The sequence below is a fragment of the Trachypithecus francoisi genome, unplaced genomic scaffold (genome assembly GCF_009764315.1).
Source record: "Trachypithecus francoisi isolate TF-2019V2 unplaced genomic scaffold, Tfra_2.0 Lachesis_group14, whole genome shotgun sequence".
Lineage (NCBI taxonomy): Eukaryota > Metazoa > Chordata > Mammalia > Primates > Cercopithecidae > Trachypithecus > Trachypithecus francoisi.
In genome coordinates this window covers 39,691,220-39,713,545 of record NW_022681459.1, presented here as the reverse complement: position 1 = coordinate 39,713,545, position 22,326 = coordinate 39,691,220, and the positions used below count along the sequence as shown (strand labels likewise).

Below are 22,326 nucleotides of genomic sequence, written 5' to 3'. Positions count from 1 at the left end.
GCTCAGGTATGAAGCAGGGAAGGAACTACCAGGGCCCTTCATGTGCTGTAGACATGTCTCTTCCTGCTTCGCACCCCTGCTAGCAAGCTGTCGCAGATGTGAGATGGATGTGCTGGCTGTGGTTTGGTCTGGGTTGGTTCTTGATTAAGTAACAGAGTTCTTGTTAACTCCCCAAGTTGCATCTGGGCAGTTCCTACCTTGTTTTCAACTCTTTTGCAGGTTGTCGTTCTGCCCATTGGCCTGAGCTTTAGCTCTCTCACTCGCTCACTGTAGACTGAACTTGTGGTCTTAGAGGCCTTTTGTTTTCCATCATCAGTGTGTGATCATTTGTGATTGAGGAAAGATTAGGAGGACCAGGGCGAGAGCTGGGCTGGGCAGTTAGACAACTGGAGACTTATTGGGCCTGCACTTCTCCTCTGGGACCCTCCTCCTCATTGAACCAGGGCAGTTTCTGGTATTTTTTGTTTTGTAATTTGTACTTTAGCATAAACATCCATTTTAAGAAATGGTTTCTTAGCTTAAAAAACAGTTTCTTGTAATCTTGACCTAGAGTCTGCAATATACTAATCATTATCCATAACCAGTGTAATAATCACTACCAATTATTACATGCTTATTACGTACCAGAACTCTACTCACTCACTCCTTGAATCTCACAACAATCCCCAGTTTACACATGGGGAAACGGAGTCTTAGCTAAGGAACTTTATTTACGTAGCTCGTGAGTGATGGAGCCCGGCTGTGGGCTTTGGATGATTGGTCTCCAAGGCTCCAAAGCTTAACACTCGTGTTGTCTGGACTCCCAGAGTCAAAGCCCTGAACTGCTTTAACCTCTTGCAGTCTCGTTTTTCCATTTATGCCCTGTGAAGACCACCAGACGTTGTCTGTAAAGCCATCATTGCAGTGCTATCAACCCCAGCTCTTCCTGTCAGTGCCCTCCTGGGAACTGGCATGACTCTCACACTCTCCACATGATTCTTCTTTTCTCCACTTGCTCACTCACCCTCTGTCAACCTTACACTGCATGTCCCGTCCCACTGGCCAGCTTCTGGCCCCTTAAAGATTTGCTATATTTGCAGAGCACTTTTACACTTGTCAAGAATTATAATATTAGTTGGGCATGGTGGTACATGCCTGTAGTCCCTGCTTCTCAGGAGGCTGAGGCAGGAGGATCACTTGAGCCCAGGAGTTCAAGGCTGCAGTGAGCTGTGATCATACCATTGCACTCCAGCCTGGGGTACAGAGTGAGACCCTATCTCTGAAAAAAAAAAAAAAGAAAAAAAACAAGAGTTATAATAAACCATAATTTTCCATCCTACTCAACTGGGAATGTATAGAAGTTAAGGACTGTTGTCTTTTTTTTTTTTATTTTTTGAGACAGAGTCTCGCTCTGTCACCCAGGGTGGAGTGTGGTGACGTGATCTTGGCTCACTGCAACCTCTGCCTCCCAAATTCAAGCAATTCTTCTGCCTCAGCCTCCTTGATAGCTGGGATTACCAGCTGGGTAGCCACCATGCCTGGCTAATTTTTTGTATTTTTAGTAGAGATGGAGTGTCACCATGTTGGACAGGCTGGTCGGGGTGTCACCATGTTGGACAGGCTGGTCTTGAACTCCTGATTTCGTGGTCCACCCGCCTTGGCCTCCCAAAGTGCTGGGATTACAGGTGAGAGCCACTGCACCCAGCCTTTTTTTTTTTTTTTTTTTTTGAGATGGAGTTTTGCTCTTGTTGCCCAGGCTGGAGTGCAATGGCACCATCTCGGCTCACTGCAACCTCTGCTTCTCAGGTTCAAGCGATTCTCCTGCCTCAGCCTCCCAAGTAGCTGGGATTACAGGCATGCGCCACCACGCCTGACTAGTTTTGTATTTTTAGTAGAGACAGGGTTTCTCCATGTTGGTCAGGCTGATCTCAAACTCCTGACCTCAGGTGATCCACCCGCCTTGGCCTCCCCAAGTGCTGGGATTGCAGGCATGAGCCACTGCCCCCAGACTGGACTATTATCTTTCTTAACTCATTAGACGTTGTGCGAATTTTTTTTTTTTTTCAGAAGAAGAATAGTGCTGCATTTCAAATAGATTCCTAAAGAATAATTTAAAATGCGTTTTAATTACAAAACATGAATTGTATCTGAAGGTGTCCTGGCTGTAATGTCTATCCTTGGGATGATGGACAGTGTGGATCCCTTACTCTGGTGGCCTTCGTTAGTCTTCCTCCTTCACCACTTCCCATGTCCCTGTTTGGGCCAATGATGGCCAAAGATGGCGAGCTTCAGCCACAGCAAGGAGGTTCCTACTAGGGTGCAGATGGCTGCTCCCCCGCAGGCATCTCTGGACTGCATGAGCCTCCTGTTTTCCTTGATCCGATGCTTATGAGGATGAAGACAGTAAAGTGTCCAAGTGATGAGTCGTGATAAACAGTTACTTCATTTAGAATGCTAAGTCATGAATCACCATTCCGCAGGGCCTTGCTGTGAAGGCAAAGGGTGGGCAGAAGGGAGTTTCTGTTCTGTAGTCATGTGTGTCTGCCTTCCCTGCAGGCCAACCCCAGTGCTGATCTCTACTACACTTCCTTCAGTGACCCCCTCTACCTGACCATGTTCAAGATGCTGCGCGACACTCTGTACTACATGAAGGGTGAGGACAGTTTGCCCGTGTGTTTGTGAGTACAGCAAGACTGACTCCCAGGCCACTGTCACATGCTAGTGGTTGCAGACTGGTACTCACTTTCTGCTGGGGCCACTTAAAAACACATATGAGCAATGTGGTTATGTTACTGGAATTTTGGGAAAAAAGCAAATTTAAAAAATCTTTCCATGATCCTGCAACCCTGGTACCATCAGTGACGGCTCCTTTGCTGAGTTTATTTCCTAAGGTGTTTTTCTAAAATGTGCATGTTATATTGTCCTAAGCACACTAAGCACAGATATAGTTTTACATACCATTTAGATATTTTAGAAAATAAAAAAAGAGGCCGGGCGTGGTGGCTTACGCCTGTAATCCCAACACTTTGGGAGGCTAAGATGGGCGGATCACTTGAGGTCAGGAGTTCGAAACCAGCCTTGCCAAACAGGGTGAAACCCTGTCTCTACTAAAAATAACAAAAAAAGTTAGCCAGGCGCGGTGGCATGCACCTGTAATCCCAGCTACACAGGAGGCTGAGGCAGGAGGATTGCTTGAACTCGGGAGGTGGAGGTTGCACTAAGCCCAGATCGTGCCACTGCACTCTAGCCTGTGTGACAGAGTGAGACTCCATCTCAAAAAAATTAAAAAAAAGAAAATGAAGCACTTGTAATACATGTAATCTCTCAACATAGAGATACTAGCTTTTTTTTTTTTTTTTTTTTTTTTAAATAGACGGTATCTTGCTCTGTCACCCAGGCTGGAGTGCATTAGCATGATCTGGGGTCACTGCAACTTCTGCCTCCCGGGCTCAAGCTATTCTCTCGTGCCTTAGCCTCCCAAGTAGCTGAGATTACAGGTGTGTGCCACCATGTCTGCCTAATTTTTGTATTTTTAGTAGAGATGGGGTTTCACCAGGTTGGCCAGGCTGGTCTTGAACTCCTGGCCTCAAATGATCCACCCCCCCCCCCCCCTTGGTCTCCCAAAGTGCTGGAATTACAGGTGTTAGCCACTGCACCCAACTGGAGACAATAGCTTAATAGTTAACATGCACACACAACAATTTAGCATTTTCTTCTAGTCCCTCGTTCATGATTTTTTCTTTCCCAGAAGTTAGGAAACAATCTTTTACGCATTTTACAAAATGTTTTTCCTATGCTCTCCCCTCACACTGTTGAGTGTTCTTTGTAAGCATAAGTTTTGATGAGCACGTAATATTTTATCAGGAAGATATACCAAAATTTAGTAACCACTTTCCTAATCTGATTCTGAACATTCCTCGAAAGCTGAGTCATCTGGGGCCACAGCAAGGGTTGAGACTCCCTAAGAAGGGGCATCAGGGATTGCCCCTGCCCTCCCCACTCATGCTGTGTGTCGCTGGCTGCCTTGGCTGGGGCGACTTGTGGGCATCATCGTGGCTCTCCTGAATTTCCACGCCCTGGGGATGAGAGTTTGAAAAGTCTCTCAAACTCAGGGTGAGTGCTCTGAAGATCCAGATAATTCTCTTCTCAAGGCTGCAACCAATTTTTCCCCTTCTCTGACAACCCTTTTCTTTTTCTTTTTTTTTTTTTTTTTTTTGAGATGGAGTCTCGCTGTGTCGCCCAGGCTGGCGTGCAGTGGCGCCATCTCGGCTCACTGCAAGCTCCGCCTCCCAGGTTCATGCCATTCTCCTGCCTCAGCCTCCCGAGTAGCTGGGACTACAGGCGCCCGCCACCTCGCCCGGCTAGTGTTTTGTATTTTTTAGTAGAGACGGGGTTTCACCGTGTTAGCCAGGATGGTCTCGATCTCCTGACCTCGTGATCCGCCCGTCTCGGCCTCCCAAAGTGCTGGGATTACAGGTGTGAGCCACCGCACCTGGCCCTGACAACTTTTCTCTTAAAAGAAAAAAAAAATCACAGAAGTATCTCATATTGTCAGTGGAAGTAGTTCCAGGGACGGTACTTCCCAATTTATATGTTTCATGTATTCAAGTTTTAGTACATTGACTGCTTAAAACAAAGCATGGCTGTAATGTCCCCGGGAAATTATCATTTCCTCTGACTGCCAGGTTATGTGCATGTGGAGGACAGCTGTGCACTTCTATCCAACTTCTTTCCAGTGGGCATTCTTGGACCCACAGTGGCCAGTAGCAAATGCTACTTTTCTGGGGTTTTTGTTAAAAGGGGAAGACTGTAGCTGCTGCCAGCATTGCCTGTGTTCTACTGTAGTTTTGTTCCTAGCTGTGATGCCACACTCTTTTCCTGCAGACCTCTCGACCTCTTTTGTGAAGGAGATCCATGATTTTGTGCTGGAGCAGTTCAACACAAGCCAGGGGGAGCTCCAGAAGATTCTACATGACGCAGACCGGATCCACAATGAGCTGAGCCCCCTCAAATTGCGCTGCCAGGCTAATGCGGCTTGTGTGGACCTCATGGTGTGGGCCGTGAAGGACGAGCAGGGTGAGACAGACTGCCTTGCCTCTCATGTGAGCTCCAGGCGTGCCCCAGAGGCTTTCTTCCCACAGGTTTCCCCAAACGACTTCTAGAATGCTTGGCTCTGTTACTAGCAGGGGCAGTTGCAGTAGACCTCCTGGGCACGTGCAGAGTGAAGCATCAGCCCCTGCTGTGCTCTGTACATCTGGTGTCCTGTCCTGCTGGACCTGGGAGGATGGGGATGCCCGTGGCCTCAGGGCCCGTGTGTGCTCTCTGCTGCATCTCGCTGGTTCTTTAGGTTTTTCTGTGGTGACATGGAAGCTCAGTGCCTTCAGGTGAAGTGTTTTTCTAGGGGAGGAGTAAAATGGGAAGTTTTCCTGTGGAATGGACCATTGCGGGGACGAGGGGGCTTAGGGCCAGTGGAGGAGAGAGAGTCACACACTGTGTGACCTCTCAGTATGAATAAGCCCTGCCTAAAGTATGTTGCTGGGATTTTATTAAATTCTATGCTTACTTGTTGGGTAAGTGTGTTAGAAAGACTGGCCTGTGCTGATCACTCATCTCCGCTTCTGGTTTTGAATTAAGGTGCAGAAAACCTTTGCATCAAGCTATCTGAGAAGCTGCAGTCCAAGACGTCCAGCAAAGTCATCATTGCTCACTTGCCCCTGCTGATCTGCTGTCTGCAGGTCAGTCTCCCTGAACCCAGAGAGGCTCAAATCCCATCTGTAGGGCTTCCCTCTGGTCACGCTGTTGCTATTCAGGCTATGTTGGGCACACCAGCAGTGGAGACCATGTGGATTCTGTCTTTAGAAGTGTTAACCAGTGCCTGCTGTGCACAGTTCATCACTAAGTGTGGGCTGCCCCCTACAGAATACCAGGGCTTTCTGCAAGTGGCATCTGGGTGCAGCTAGCTTCAGTTCTCATTTGTTGTGAGGCTGTGGGGCCATTCCCAAGGTCTATTGGGGAAGGACTGTTGACATGTGCCATGGGGCCACGCAAGGGGACGTCCTCTGACACCCACAGTGCTAGCTCTGCTCTGCCGAGACTCTTACCTTGTCACAATCGCACTAACTCCACACCTGCCATTGTTTAAAAATTCCGGGCCGGGCGCGGTGGCTCAAGCCTGTAATCCCAGCACTTTGGGAGGCCGAGACGGGCGGATCATGAGGTCAGGAGATCAAGACCATCCTGGCTAACACAGTGAAACCCCGTCTCTACTAAAAAATACAAAAAAACTAGCCGGGCAAGGTGGCGGGCGCCTGTAGTCCCATCTACTCGGGAGGCTGAGGCAGGAGAATGGCGTAAACCCGGGGGGCGGAGCTTGCAGTGAGCTGAGATCCGGCCACTGCACTCCAGCCTGGGCGACAGAGCCAGACTCTGTCTCAAAAAAAAAAAAAAAAAATTCCATTTTGCCCCTTTCTTCTTTAGTTTGCTTCCCAAAGAGATGAGCACACTTTAACAATCTATATCCTGTGGCCAGGTACGGTGGCTCACGCCTGTAATCCCAATACTTTGGGAGGCAGAGGTAGGAGGGCCGCTTGAGCCCAAGACCAGCCTGGGCAACGTAGTGAGACCCCATCTCTACAAAAAATTTAAAAAATTAGAATGTTAGGGATGATGGTGTGTGCCTATAGTCCCAACTACTCAGGAGGCTGAGGTGGGAGCATTGCTTAAGTCCAGTAAGTCAAGGCTGCAATGAGCTGTGATCGTGCCACTGCACTCCAGCCTAGGTGACAGAGCAAGACCCCGTCTCAAAATCAAAACAAAAAAACAGTAGTTGATGTCCCCTATAGGCGGAGGAGAACCAGCACCATCCCTTCCCTGTCTTTTTATGTCCTGGGCAGGTGGCCTGTGGGAGCTCTGACCTTGGAAGTTTTGGGTCAAACTTGGGTACTGAAGGGTTGAGCATCTCCCTGCTCAGGGCCTACTCAGATGGTCCCACACCAGGGGACATGTGACAGGTTGATGGTGTGTTGCAGGGTTTGGGCCGCCTGTGCGAGAGGTTCCCGGTGGTGGTACACTCTGTGACACCGTCCTTGCGAGACTTCCTGGTCATCCCGTCTCCAGTTCTGGTGAAGCTCTACAAGTACCACAGTCAGTACCACACAGGTAATAACAGACCGTGTGCCCTTCAGGCCCTGAGAAAGGGACTGTGTGAGCCCCACACAGGTTTCATGACTGTACCTGGGCACATTCCTTCGCCACACCTTTCCTTCTGTCTTTCCCTCTGCGTCCCCTCGAAGCTCCAGGCCTTTCCTCCCTGGTCTTCTCTCATCCTGTATTCACGTTACCACCAAAAGCCCCTTCAAGTCCTGTTTTCTTTTCGACATCTCTCACTGTGGAAGTCTGAAATGCAAATCCTGTGTGCCCCAAACACTTGGCCAGGGGCCCAGTCCCTGCTACCCGTGCAAGAATGGATTATGATGTTTCCACGTATGATGAAACAGTAATTAACATTAATTAATTAAACACCTACTGTGTGCTACTGGCTCTGATGTAGTATCACCCTATTACCCACAGTCTCATGAAAGTGGCCGTTTTTTTTTGGTTTTTTTTTTTTCTGAGACAGAATCTTGCTCAGTCGCCCAGGCTGGAGTGCAGTGGCGCGATCTCGGCTCACTGCAAGCTCTGCCTCCCAGGTTCACGCCATTCTTCTGCCTCAGCCTCCCGAGTAGCTGGGACTACAGGCGCCCGCCACCTCGCCCGGCTAGTTTTTTGTGTATTTTTAGTAGAGACTGGGTTTCACCATGTTAGCCAGGATAGTCTCAATCTCCTAACCTTGTGATCTACCTGCCTCAGCCTCCCAAAGTGCTGGGATTACAGGCGTGAGCCACTGCACCCAGACTGTGTATACATTTTTTCTTTTTTTTTGAGACGGAGTCTCGCTCTGTCGCCCAGGCTGAGTGCAGTGGCCAGATCTCAGCTCACTGCAAGCTCCGCCTCCCGAGTTCCCGCCATTCTCCTGCCTCAGCCTGCGGAGTAGCTGGGACTACAGGCGCCCGCCACCGCACCCGGCTAGTTTTTTGTATTTTTTTAGTAGAGACGGGGTTTCACCGTATTAGCCAGGATGGTCTCGATCTCCTGACCTCGTGATCCGCCCGTCTCGACCTCCCAAAGTGCTGGGATTACAGGCTTGAGCCACCGCGCCCGGCCACATTTTTTCTTTTTTTTTTAACAGAGTCTTGCACTGTTGCCTGGGGTGGGAACGCAATGGCGCGATCTCAGCTCACTGCAACCTCTGCCTCAGCAATTCTCCTGTCTCAGCTGTTTTTATCTTTCCCTTCAGATGAAGACTTAAACTCAGAGCAGTTCAAAGATTTAACCAGGCATGATGGTGCTCATCTGTAGTCCTAGCTACTCGGGAGGCTGAAGCTGTAGGATGCCTTGAGCCCAGGAGGTTGAGGATGCAGTGAGCTGTGATAGCGCCGCTGCACTCCAGCCTGGGTGACAGAGCAAGACCCTATCTCAAAAACAAACAAACAAAAAACAAGACTTTCCTGGACCTCATAGCGGGGAAGGTTCTCTCAGGCTCTAAGGTCCCTGCTCTCCCAAGCGTCCCCGACCCTTCCAGGCTTTGTCCACGTTAGTGAGATAACTCCAACCCCTGGGCCATGTCTCGCTTGCCCTCAGGGGTGCCTTTGGTGGTTGGTCATCAGTACTTTTGAACAGTTTATTGAGAAATTGCTGGTTTTCTATATTTATCACTTTGTAACCTGAGTATTCTTCCTTTTGATTTAAACATACTATTTCCTGTTGGTCTTAGACTCTTCTGTTTCTGAAATATTTGGGTCAGATGTTTTTAGAGTGATCATTTTGCTTTTATAAATAATCAGCATATCATCTTGGTTTTTGAATTACAAAGAAGGTGCTGGTAAATGATAGGCTTAACCAGCTATATATTTGAATTTTTTACTTTCAGTTGCTGGCAATGATATAAAAATCAGTGTGACCAATGAACATTCCGAGTCAACCCTGAACGTCATATCGGGTAAGAAGAGCCAGCCCTCCATGTACGAGCAGCTCCGAGACATCGCTATTGACAACATCTGCAGGTGGGAAGCCGGGCAAGTGGCGAGTAGACAGCAGTGCTCCAGAGAGCGAGTTATTACAAAATAAGAGACATTTATACTTTTTTTTTTGAGATTGAGTCTCTCCCTGTTGCCCAGACTAGAATGCAGTGGCACAATCTCGGCTCACTGCTACCTCTGCCTCCTAGGTTCAAGTGATTTTCCTGTCTCAGCCTCCCCTGAGTAGCTGGGATTACAGGCATCCACCACCACGCACAGCTAATTTTTGTATTTTTAGTAGAGATGGGAGTTCACCATGTTGGCCAGGCTGGTCTCGAACTCCTGACCTCAGGTAATCCACCTGCCTTGGTCTCCCAAAGTGCTGGGATTACAGGTGTGAGCCACCGCACCCAGACCATTTTTACATTTCTTTTTTTTGATACAGAGTCTCGCACTGTTCCCTGGGGTGGGAATGCAGTGGCGTGATCTCAGCTCACTGCAGTCTCTGCTGCAGCAATTCTCCTGCCTCAGCCTCCCAAGTAGCTGGGATTACAGGTGCACACCACCATGCCTGGCTAATTTTTTGTATTTTTAGTAGAGACAGGATTTAACTATGTTGGTCAGACTGGTCTCGAACTCGTGACCTCGTGATCCGCCTGCCTCAGCCTCCCAAAGTGCTGGGATTACAGGCATAAGCCACCACACCTGGCTGCATTTATACTTTTTTAAAGCTTGTTTCTAATTATTTTAAGCCTACACTTGATCTGTAAAGAGGAATTGTTTCATATTTTACTTCTTTTCTTTTCCTGATCATAAACATAATAAGGGGCCTGGCGCAATGGCTCACACCTGTAATCCCAGCTACTTGGGAGGCCAAGGCAGGTGGATCATGAGGTCAGGAGTTCAAGACCAGCCTGGCCAATATGGTGAAACCCTGTCTCTACTAAAAATACAAAAAATTAGCCGGACATGGTGGTGCATGCCTGTGATTCTAGCTGCTTGGGAGGCTGAGGCAGGACAATCACTTGAACCCGGGAGGCAGAGGTGAGCTGAAATCATGCCATTGCACTCCAGCCTAGGCAGCAAGAGTGAAACTCTGTCTCAAAAAATGTAGTAAGAAATTCTTCCTTTTTAAAAAAAAAAAAAAAAAAAAAAAAACACGGAGTCTTACTTTGTCACCCAGGCTGGAGTGCAGTGACCTGGTCTCGACTCACTGCCTGCAAGCTCCACCTCCCGGGTTCATGCCATTCTCTTGCCTCAGCCTCCTGAGTAGCTGGGACTACAGGTGCCCGCCAGCACGCCTGGCTAATTGTTTTTGTATTTTTGTGTGTGTGTGTTTTTTTTTTTTGTAGAGATGGGGTTTCACCATGTTAGCCAGGATGGTCTCAATCTCTTGACCTCGTGATCTGCCCGCCTCTGCCTCCCAAAGTGCTGAGATTACAGGCATGAGCCACCGCACTTGGCTAAGAAATTCTTACTAGAGAAAAATTGTAATGTATAGAAAAGTAAAAAGACAAGGATTACCCATTAGCTCACCATCCAGAGTAACGTATCATATTTTCTTTACCTTGTTTTCTGTGGAATATTTAATATAAATGTGAGGTTTTTAAATATGATCAGGTACCCCTTGCTGCCCAGACTCCTGCACTGTGGACTCTTGTTCTTCCAGCTTGGGAGCCAAATACAGTCTGATTCCATGCAAATGCCTCTTTGCCTGGATTCTGGTTCCTTGCCCTTGAAGCTAAATCAGGATGGCAGCTTGTCTGTCAGACTCAAACTGTTCTCTAAACTCTGGCCCAGGAGCCAAACAGATGTGGAGAGCTAGTACATCTTACAAGATTTTATATTTTTAGGGGCTTTAAATTTTTCCCCTTTTCCCTATAACATAAATGTTTCTCCTTACCATGAAAACCTTAGTATGTAATTGTGATGTTTCCTCTGCTCTCTTGGGACCATTTGTCTTTTCAATCAGTCTCTGTGACCTTAAGGAACAGTACAGGGGATTGAAATTGGAATTAGGGTGAGCATGATATTCCAAAGGAAACTGTTCTGGGCAAAATAATGAAATTATTGTTTCTGACTGAGATATTTATCAAGTGGGCAAAATCTGGAGTAATTCTTTGAATTCATTCTGTGTTATGACCTCCAATTTTGGGGGAAGAAAATTTGAGCAGTTCTTTAAACTCTGTAGGCCTAAGGAAGGAAAAATTAAAAAACAAAAAACCTATCTTGTTTTGATGCCTCAATGCCACATGAGTTTTCTTGCTGCTCAGGTGCCTGAAGGCTGGATTGACGGTGGACCCAGTGATCGTGGAGGCATTCTTGGCCAGCCTGTCCAACCGGCTCTACATCTCTCAGGAGAGCGACAAGTACGCCCCCATTCCTGTCTCTCAGAGACAACCCATTGTTCTCAGCAGGCTTGTGTGGGGCACCTGGCATTGTGCGTACGGATGCGTCTGTCCTTATCTCCTTGCCTCAGAGCATAGGCATGCTTCAGGGTTGTCACAAGATTTAAGGTGAAGTCCACCTTGGAACGTACTTCCTGGACCACTGTGTGGAAGTCGAGAAAGATCTTTGTCATCCAGCTTAGTACCTGGGGCTTGCCTTTCTGCTGGTGGTTAAAATCCTGGACTGTCAGTTTCAGATGAACACTTCATCAAGATTGTTAGGAAATTAAGGTCTAGATCGTAGTCTCTGGGTACTGTTTCACTACTACATGCTGGAGGACTGTTGCTAGGGCGCTTCTTCTTCCTTCTGTAGGGACGCTCACTTGATTCCCGACCACACAATCCGAGCCTTGGGACACATCGCAGTGGCCTTGAGGGACACCCCGAAGGTCATGGAGCCCATTCTGCAGATCCTGCAGCAGAAATTCTGCCAACCCCCCTCCCCTCTTGATGTGCTGATTATTGACCAGCTGGGCTGCCTGGTTATCACCGGAAATGTAAGGGAGGCCAGAGTTGGGACACCACTAACCCTGTTACATTACAAGCTACATTGAACTCTTGACTGTAAGGGATGTGCAAATACCGATTAAATATACCTTGCAGATGAGCTAAATGCTGACAACTGTTTTAACACTGAGTAGTAAGAATAATGTAAAGTGCCATGAGTGCTATGGAAAAAGAGGTTTAATTTCCTGTCAGTGTATTATAACAATATTTGAATCTAAGCCAAGTTCCTTTTAGCTTTTAATTTGAGGTTTGATTAAAGCTTTAGAAATGGATGATCTTTGGGCTGTTGTGCCCCATGATTCCAGAGCTTTCTCTCTGGGTGATGACAGGAGGGGCCTCATGAGGGCATCCTGCATGGTGACAGTGCCCCTCGCTCTCTCCCAGCAATACATCTATCAGGAAGTGTGGAACCTCTTCCAGCAGATCAGTGTGAAGGCCAGCTCCGTTGTATACTCAGCCACCAAAGATTACAAGGACCACGGCTACAGGTAACTGGACTTCATTGTCACTTTTTTATCATGACAGTATTTAACTTTGACAATGTGAGGTTTGTGAATTTGTCTCTTAAATAAACTCTTCTTACAAGAACACTATATGCTACAGATCAATGCACACATAAGGGGGGAAATGAAAACCCAATGTGCCCCCTGCAGAGGTGACCATCGAGCATCTTAGTGCACGAGATCTCAGCTCCTGCCTCTCCTTCTGATCGGGCCCATGCTGCACATGCAGCTAACCTGCTTTTTTATGGGGCAGCACATCAGCCACACCATGAATGATCCTGCACAGGTTGCCTTTAGAGGTTGCGGAGCGTCCCATCCTGTAGGTGAACCGAAATTTAACCAGCCAGTCTCTAGTTTGGATGTTAGGTTGTCTTCCAGTTTTCCCACTAATAAATGCAGCATTGACAGCCTAACAGCTACATATCTCTGAGCATCTTTGATGCTTTCTGTGGGTTAGATTCAGAGAAGTAGGATTTTGGGTCCAAGGAAGTAGGTGTTAAATGTCTTTGAACTTTTGATACTTGTATAAAGTCTGACCAGTTTTCCCTGACAGACTGAGAGATGCTTCTTGGCTATTCCTTACCTTCCTCTAGGAGTGCCTTAAGGATAGGGACATGTTCATCCATGTTTGGAAGAGAGGGAAGGGGAGAGGTGAAGTCAGATGAGGACAGGAGGCTGGGAAGGGAAGAAGAGAGCCCTTTTGCAGGCATTACTTTTCTTGACCTCCAGGCTCCTCCCTTCTGACTGTGAAGTCCAGGCCTTCCTCTGAGGTTCTCTCCACGTCAGTTTAGTGGGTGGGAGTGCAGCTGTGGAGTGATGCCATGTGGCTACATGACTTCAGAAAATGCTGAACCTCTCTGTGCCTCAATTTCCTCATCTGCCAAATGAGAACCTGCCTGCAGTTGGGAATGAGACTGCATACATTAAAGTTCTCAATCAATAGAGCTGTCTCTCACATCGATACTACTTCATTGCCTTCTTACTGCCACCGTCATGAGCCCAGGCTACTAGAACAGCCTGAAGACTGGATTGGGGACGGGGTCAGGCTCTCCTTTCCTTCTTCCTCTGTCCCATTCTCTGCCGTGGAACCTGCACTCTAGCTAACACGTTGCTTCCTTGTGCCTGTGTGACTGCTGGGCCCTTTCTCCAGGGGCCTCCCCAGCTGCCTCCCCGGTTGCCTTTGCTCCCACGCCTCCTAGGTGTTCTGCCACGCCTTACCGTGAGTCGGTAGCACCTGCCAGTCTTCATCTTTCCATTTCTTCAGTTCTGGCTTGGCTTGCCTCTCCTTCCATAAAGCCTTTTCTCATATTGCCACCAAAAATGATTTGTCCTCTTCCTCACCAGCAGAAGCATTTACTGCCCTTTGTTTGCCCTTGACCTACCAGGTATTACCTAACTACAGTGCCTTTTGCTGTGGCTGCTGTTGCTCTGGGATTTCTTAGTGGGGCAGATGACATGCTCAGTGCTTCACATGGTGTTTCACTCTTCCCATGATCCTACGAAGAGGAATTATTATCCTTGTTTTACTTAGGAAGAAATTGAGGCTCAAAGACTTAAGAGACTTACCTAGGGTCGTGCCGCTTGGATGTGACAGTCTGGCAGTCTCCAGGGCCACAGAAGCCTGGTTGGCTTCGATGGTTCAGGTTTTTGGCCAAAGGGGCAATGTCAGCTTCACATCCAGCGTTTACATGGGGCCAGCCAGGATCCTGAGGCAGGACCCTGGAACACTTCCTGAGCATTCGATGTGAAAAAATGCTGACATCAGCTCCAAGGTGGAGGCAGCGTGAGGGAGAAGCTGGTCATGAAGTGAAAGTTCTGTGGGTGGTAAATGATGCATTAAGGGTCTTGGTGATTTGTAGGGGGAAAGCAGGATCCAACCTGGAATGCCTGGGCATGGACCCTTTCGTTTTCAGCCCTGAGGGAAGTGTCCTGAGACCCTCACAGGTCCCCAGTGTTGCAGATGCCTGGAACTTAGTCTCCTGGAGGTCCTTACTACATCTCAGGAGAAAGGGTTACAGTCATTTCTGCAGCAGTTGAGTTTCTTTTACGGGCTGTTTTTCACAAAGATGACGTGTTCTTCTCCACTTGAGATTCCTTTGGTTTACAGACACTGGGAGGAGTGTGATAAGGCAGGCTGGGTCTGGCCCGCTCAGCTCACCTCACCCCTGCAGTGCCGTCCCTTGGGGATGGTTGAGGGCCTGACAGTGGCTGTTATTTTACTCCTTCTTCAGGCATTGCTCCCTGGCAGTGATTAATGCCCTGGCCAACATCGCGGCCAACATCCAAGACGAGCACCTGGTGGATGAGCTGCTTATGAACCTGCTGGAGTTGTTTGTGCAGCTGGGGCTGGAGGGGAAGCGAGCCAGCGAGAGGGCAAGCGAGAAGGGCCCTGCCCTGAAGGTAGGAAGGAGGATGGCTGTGCCTTCCCCATCAGTGTCCCATCCCTGCTAGCCAAGGCTTAGTCTCCAGGCACCATCTTGGTTGGAATATGGCACTTTCTTTGTTGAGTGATTTAAATGTGCCTGGTAGAATGCAAGTAAGAAGGGGTGGGATTCTTTCTCAAGGATGCTGGCAGGGATCGGGGAGAGGGCAGCTTTCTCACTGAGTTATATCCAGCTCGTGGTAGCTGCCTTCCCCATCCCGGGGTGGTGATATGACAACAGTCTAGCCTCAGCTCCCCATGGGCCCCTCTCTCTCTCCTTGCCTTCTTCATGAAGCCCGGGGTGGTAGCTGGGCCTAGGAAGACTTTAAGGGCCCATCATCAGAACACAGCGGCAACATGAGAAGGGCCAGAGTTCACCTAATCTCAGGCCACCCAAGGAAGACAGTTCCACTGAGACAAACAAATGTCCTGTCTTGAATGCCCAAATACATTTATGGTGGGGCCGAGGCAGGTGAGGCCTCTTCTTCCATAATTCCCCAGTAGCATGTCACATGGGCATTAGGAATAATGCTTAAAATGTTGAGGAAATTGAATATTTGAACAAAAGATGTTTAGTAAAGCAGTGTTATTTTTGTGTAGAGGGTATCTTTTTGGCTAGTTGTTAGGAGAGTATATTTGAATAAAGAGCATGAGAATTTTTATTTTTGACGCAAGTTTGTTTTTGTATTTTTTTATTGGCTGGGGTTGGGTCGTATAGTTTAAACTAATTTTGGTTGGCTAAACATTTGGTTTTTTAAAATAGGGTGGGTATGTAAAAGAAAGTGGAGAGAAAAGGGAAGAGGGTGTTTGTAATGAGCTAGAAAGTGGTTTTTTTTTTTTTTTATAAGGAAAGGAATGTGAGTTGGTATTGATAACGCTTGGTACTGAGGCGTGTTTAGGCATTTAATAAAGGCAAAAAGAAAAAGAATAAAAAGTGTGGGGTACTATAAATTAAAAAATAAAAGATTGATCAGATTATTTAAAGAAAAACCCCATTATATCCCACAACCATATCTCTGCTTCCACCCTGTTTTGTCATTTCCTCTCCCTTCCCTCCCCATCCCCCAGACAGCTATTGTTTACCTACTCTGTGCCAGCTATTGTCCTAGGTCAGGGGTCAGCCCACTTTTTCTTTAAAGGGCCAGAGTATAAATATTTTACACTTTGCAGGCCATACAGCCTCTTCTGTAATTGCTCAACTCAACTATTCTATAGTCACCTGTTTGTGAATGAACAGGTGTGACTGTGCTCCTATAAAATTGTATTTGCAGGAACAGGCATTGGGTTGGATTTGGTCCATGAGCCATAGTTTACCAACCCTTGCTCTAGATGAGGGTGTTACAGAAGTGAACGAGACAAGACAGGGTCCTCTCTGCCTGTGGGGCTTAGTGGGAGAGTGAAACAGGGCAGTGTAGTGAGGGGCACTTTAGATTGGGCTGGTTGAGAAGGCCTCTCTGAAGAGTGACATCTGAGATGACAGTTGCATGGAGGAGTCCCCCTGTGAAAGTCTCAGCCAAGAGGGAGTGGCTGGTGCAAGCAGAGATCCTAAGACTCTTGTCCCTAATTTGGCCTTGCTATGCCAGGCCCTCCGACAGTGATGTGGCTGAATAACTTCCCAAGTCTCCCAGCAGGGTACACAGCTCGGACCACCTCAGTGCACAGGAGAGAAGCGTGTCCTGCATGTCTAGCGGGACCTTAGGCATCAGGGTAAGAGGAGGGTGCTGATGATACAAGGTGGTGCTGCGCACCTGAGAAAGCAGAGGCTATAACCTGTCTGAGGGGTGTTTTAGGAGCCTGCTCTCCCCTGGAAATTGGACCTCAGTGCCTCACCTTGTGGAGGACAAAGAGCTGTAATTATAAATTAAACTAAGATCTGTGGGTTGTTCTCCATCATCACGCAGCCCTTAGGCTATCAGTTTCCCAGAGGGGACCAGGCAAGGCACCCTTGTGGCCCCCAGCCCAGGGAAACCAGCTTGGCATTCTTTGTAAATTTTCAAAAAAATTTCTGTGGGTACATAGTAGGTGTATATATTTATAGCTTGGCATTCTCTCCCCACCACTGAAGTGCTGTGTGGCCTTGGCAAGCTACTGAGACCTCCCATGAATCCTCCCAAAAGTTGGTGCATGTGAAGCACTCAGCACGTGCCTGGCTGCGGTGGATGCTCAGGGTCTTCAGCTGCTGTCATTATTATAGATTAAGAGCATAAATCAAGTCGGCTTAGGCCAGTGCTTATAGAATTTTTACTAATCACTGTATACTGAAGATTAGCTACATTTGTGTGTCTAGCCAGGGAGTCTTATCTTTTATTGTTAAGTAACCCCCCAAATTTCCCTAACTTGGAAAGAATGTATGTTTATTTTAGAAAAGATACAGAAGACTATAAATAGTAAAGTAAAAAGCACTTATTCCTTGACTCAGATGCCATAATCATTACTAACACTTTGACAGATTTCTTCCTAGCTTTTTTATGCGTATGTATTTATTACATAATTGGGATTGAATCATAGCATAGTTTTAAATCTTGATTTTTTTTTCATTTGGCATGTGCTATGGGCTCTTTCCATGGTGACTAAATGCTTTTCAGAAAGTTGTATTTTAAATAGCTGTGTCATATCTAATTATACAGAAATGCCATGATTTATGTAATCATTTATGTAACTATGGTTTATTTTTCACGTTTGTTTTCATTTTTTGCTGTTAAAATTATGCTGGATGAGCATCTCTATGCCTCTCTCTGCATACCTCTCATCATTTCTCTTAGATTAAGACATTCCAGGTTTACATAACACTATGTTGTATCTTGTGTGTGTGTGTTTTTTTTTTAAATAAACACATACTCTTTAATGACAAAAATTCTGTTCTTTTCTAGGCTTCTAGCAGCGCAGGGAACTTGGGAGTACTCATTCCTGTAATAGCTGTGGTGAGTATTCATTAATTGAATGATGAAACTGCAGATACTGTGTTCATGCTTTGAATCTTGCCTGGTGACACACAATAAATTCCTTAGAAAGGTGCAGTGTTGAGGCCCCTGTGCCTCTAGATGTGACTGCTTCAGCCATCACCAGCTCTTCCATGACAGCCCTGTAGGTGTGTCCACCGTGACACACTCTTCACTCCCTTTCTCCATGCCCTGCCCGAACCCCCTCAACCAATTGACAAGGGCACTTGCTTTGGTTCCCTGCTGTGTGGCTCCTAGGTCCTAAATCTGACTCCACTTTCATCCTGTGTCTCATGCCCTCATGACTGATGGTGGGCCAGCTCCCTGCTTCCATCCCTTCCTTAGATCCTTCCTGCAAGTGCAGGCCTGGAAGCCTCTTGTTGGTGCTCAGGCCTCGGAGCTGTGGCCCCAGTCTCCTTCAAGGGGCGTTGTTGGCATGGCGGGCACAGTCCCTGCCTCCTGTGCGGCACCATCATGTTGGAGAGCCTGTTTCCATCCTGTCCTGTCCCAGCCTGGGTCTGCTGCTTCCCAGATGACTTGTAGAAGTTGTTTTTCCCTTTCTTCGTCACTCCTAGCTGCAAGTCCTAAGCCCAACACCTATGTTCTAGTATTTATTTTCATTCCATATTCTCTCCCTTCCATTTAATTGACCTTCTAGGACATCCCTTGTGTCTGCCTTACAGTGCCTCCCCTCCTCCTCACCCCCTAGTAGTTCAAGTCTTGAGCACTTACATGTGTCCCCTTCAACTTGTACACCAGAGGATTGGGCCTAGTGGCAGAACTGCTAGGGCAGCCTAGGGACGTGGAGGTCAGGCAGACAGGTGGCATTGCAGGCACAGAGAGGCACTTCTCCTGGTCTCAGTGAAGTGGTTCTGCTCACACCATCTGAGTGTTCATCATTATTCCCAGCCTGGGGACTTCTAGGTGTCCAGTTTTGGCTGGCCGAGGTAGATGAAAAATAGTAACTGACTGGTCTGCCATTATTTATCTTTAGTAGTAAAATGTTACATGTCGCATGCTATTTATTTGTTTTTATTTTTTATTATATTGTATTTTATTTTTTATTTTTGAGACAGATTCTCACTCTGTCACCCAGGCTGGAATGCAGTGGTGCGACCTCGGCTAACTGCAGTCTCCACCTCCCGGGTTCAAGCAATTGTCATGCCTTAGTCTCCCAAGTAGCTGGGACTACAGGCACGCCCCACCACACATGGCTAATTTTTGTATTTTTAGTAGAGACGGGGTTTCACCGTGTTGGCCAGGCTGGTCTTGAACTCCTGGCCTCAAGTGATCCACCCACCTTGGCCTCCCAAAGTACTGGGATTACAGGTGTGAGCTGCCGCGCCCGGCCTGCCATGGTATTTTTCGTGGATGCCCCCATTGGTTGATTTTTTTTTTTTTTTTTTTTTTGAGACAGGGTCTCACTCTGGCATCTAGATCGGAGTGCAGTGGTACAATATCAGCTCACTGCAGCCTGGACCTCTGCAGCTCAAGCAATCTTCCCACCTCAGCCTTCCAAGTAGCTGGGACTACGGGTGCACATCACCATTCTCAGCTACTTTTTCTATTTTTTTGTAGGGATGGGGTTTTCCATGTCACCCAGGCTGGTCTCCAACTTCTGAGCTCAAATGATCTGCCCACTTCAGCCTCCCATAGTGCTGGGATTACAGGTGTGAACCACCATGCCTGGCCCCATTGGTTGATTTTTCAAAACAGAAATTTTCCCACTGTATAGTTAATGTTGACTAGTGTATGCTTGTGTGTTTAAAGTGCTGTTGTATGTGGGCCTTTTGTCTGACCTGGAAGGAAAAGTAAGGGGCATGAAGCCCAAGGCACTCTTTGGCAGCAGGCTCTGCAGGAGAGCAAGTTTTAGGCAGACTGGGAGGATGCTTGGGGCAGCACTAAAATCAGTGAGTTCCAGGATCTTTGACCTTCAGAGTTTGATGACCTGTATTCTTGTGAGCTTTCAAATATGTTGAGCAGTTGTCATTTAGAGCTTAATATATGCATAGTGGAAATCTGTCAGGCACTTTGCACTTTAGGGAAGCAGTGAGTAGTGAGGTTGGTTGAAATTACACAAATTTGAGGGTCACAGGGTTCCAAGTTGCACTCCTAGTCCTGCATGTGAGACTGTGTGTAAGCCTGTGCCTCTCCAGGCTGCTGGGGTGGGTGGTACAGGCAGAACTGTTATCTGTGGTAGCTTAGCACATGCTCACTTAAATACTCCCCTGATGTGACCTTTTACATGAGTAGAATAAGTGTATTTTTAGTGAAAGTTAATGGTTATATTATGGAGGAGGAAACAAATATTTGATTTTATTGCTCAACAAAGAGCACAGAGATCATGGGTTCTTGCATTTACTTTATGGTTACCCCTTGAACCTTCTGGAATAAACTAATTTCCGGAGGTGGTTTGTTGTTGTTGTTGTTTGTGTGTTTTTGTTTTTTGTTTGTTTGTGTTTTGTGAGGCAGTGTCTCACTCTGTCACCCAGGCTGGAGTGCAGTGGCGCGATCTTGGCTCACTGCGGTCTCCATCTCCTGAGTTCAAGCGATTATCCTGCCTCAGCCTTCCAAGCAGCTGGAATTACAGGTGTGCGCCACCATGCACGGCTAGTTTTTGTATTTTTAGTAGAAATCGGTTTTTTGCCATGTTCACCAGGCTGGTCTCAAACCCCTGGTTTCCAGTGATCCACCCGCCTCAGCCTCCCAAAGTGCTGGGATTACAGATGTGAGCCACCATGCCTGGCCTACTTATTTTACTTTTTAAAAGAAAGATATACTCTATTTTGGACCTTTGATGGCACAGTGTCTCAGATTACTCTGTTGAATGGAAGTACCAGTGGATTTGGGGCAGGAAGCCTGGGTTTTGGCCCTAATGCAGCTGTTCTCAGTGACTTTGAGGGAGTTGCTTGGAAGCTGCGTTGTACAATCTCTGAGGCTCCTTCCTGGCTAGGTTTGGTGATCTTTGTATTGCAACTTTGTGAATAATATTTCTTCAGAGATGTCATTGATTAGATTACTTCAGTTGTTATTTAGCTTGTTAAACGTTTTGAATGGTATCTAATGCTTAGAGACCTAGTTGTTCCACAGTCATATAATAGTGATTTAATAAGATGCACCTCCTTCTGGAAAAACATTCATGTATTTCGCTGAGAGCAAGTTTACTTGTGTCACTGGTCATTTTTGTGGCCTTGGAAGGGTTACTTATTTTCTCAGTGCCTGCAAAACCAGGTGTGTGTGGATTAACATGTTTTAGGTCACAGAGAACCTTTTTGAAAACTGTGCACTCTCTGTCCGTGGAAATCTGTATTATTCTCAAGATTTTACACGTAACTTCAGGAAGTTAAATGGACGCAATCTACCCAAGGCTCCCCAGTTAGGAAGGCCTGGCTTACGTACTCTCTTAGATTGAGAGTAACGTTACACCCTTTCCTAGTTCTTGCTAAACACCGAACAGTGATCTAAATGCTTTCCAGGCCAGGCATGGTGGCTCACACCTGTAATCCCAACACTTTGGGAGGCCGAGGTGGGCAGATCACCTGAGGTCAGGAGTTCGAGACCAGCCTGTCCAATATGGTGAAACCCCGTCTCTGCTAAAAATATAAAAATTAGCCAGGCGTGGTGGCGCATGCCTGTAGTCCCAGCTACTCAGGAGGCTCAGGCAGGAGAATTGCTTGAACCCAGGAGGCGAAGGTTGCAGTGAGCCAGGATTGTGCCATTGCACTCCAGCCTGGGCAACAGAGCGAGACTCTGTCTCAAAAAATAAATAAATAAATAAATAAATGCTTTCCAGACATTAATTTGATTAATCCTCACAGCAATCCCTCAAGGTAAGTGCTGCTGGTCTCCCCATTTTACAGATGAGGATACTGAGGCACAGAACCTGCTACTAGAGTTTCATAGCTACTAGATATCAGAGCCAGGATTCCAACCAGGCAGCCTGGCTCAGAGACTGTGCTCTGAATGAATACTCTGCTGCTTTGAGTAACAGATGGGCTAGTTTCTGTAAGAGGGGATCTGAGAGATTCTGAGTGGGTGTACATGAACAAAAGACATTGAGACGGGGGTCTTCTGGATGCTCAAGAGTGTGGAGGACTCCACACCGGCTGGAGCAGAGATGGCGCTGGGTGAGCAGAAGTGACCACTGCCTTTCTGGGTATGGGACGGACATGGCAAAGGACTACAAGGGTTTTTTGAGATCATTACTCTTAGAAATGAGAGGAGCCAAAAGGAAGCTGCAGCAAGATGAGAAATACAGGATAAGCACCAGAAAAGAAGAGTGGTGAAGCAGATTGGAGAATGAATTGAAGGAGTGGGCCATCCGCAGCATCAGGGCTCACCAGGAGACCTAGAGGATGGCCTGGGGCAATTCACCTAGCCCCTTCACTGTCAGCTCTCAGCAGAGTAAGGAGGCAGAGCCTGGTGTGGGAAGTCAGGAAGGGAGCAGGGGAAAGCAGGGCTCCCCCTGCCTGG

At 47.3% G+C, this 22,326-nt stretch overlaps 1 protein-coding gene across 5 annotated transcripts in view; it reads left to right on the top strand.

Annotated features, from left to right (window-relative positions):
- Window positions 1-22,326, top strand: part of PI4KA (phosphatidylinositol 4-kinase alpha) — a 150,377-nt gene that overhangs the window by 45,205 nt on the left and 82,846 nt on the right. For all 5 annotated transcript variants that reach the window (XR_004442559.1, XR_004442560.1, XR_004442558.1 and 2 more), the window contains exons 10-19: window positions 2,536-2,632; window positions 4,864-5,055; window positions 5,614-5,714; window positions 7,008-7,137; window positions 8,948-9,080; window positions 11,309-11,404; window positions 11,796-11,979; window positions 12,374-12,477; window positions 14,724-14,892; window positions 17,785-17,835. Coding sequence is in view for 1 of the 5 variants with exons in the window: in XM_033234040.1 (XP_033089931.1) it covers window positions 2,536-2,632; window positions 4,864-5,055; window positions 5,614-5,714; window positions 7,008-7,137; window positions 8,948-9,080; window positions 11,309-11,404; window positions 11,796-11,979; window positions 12,374-12,477; window positions 14,724-14,892; window positions 17,785-17,835 (1,257 nt within the window). In the remaining 4 variants the exon portion in view is untranslated. The remainder of the gene's footprint in view (window positions 1-2,535; window positions 2,633-4,863; window positions 5,056-5,613; window positions 5,715-7,007; window positions 7,138-8,947; window positions 9,081-11,308; window positions 11,405-11,795; window positions 11,980-12,373; window positions 12,478-14,723; window positions 14,893-17,784; window positions 17,836-22,326) is intronic.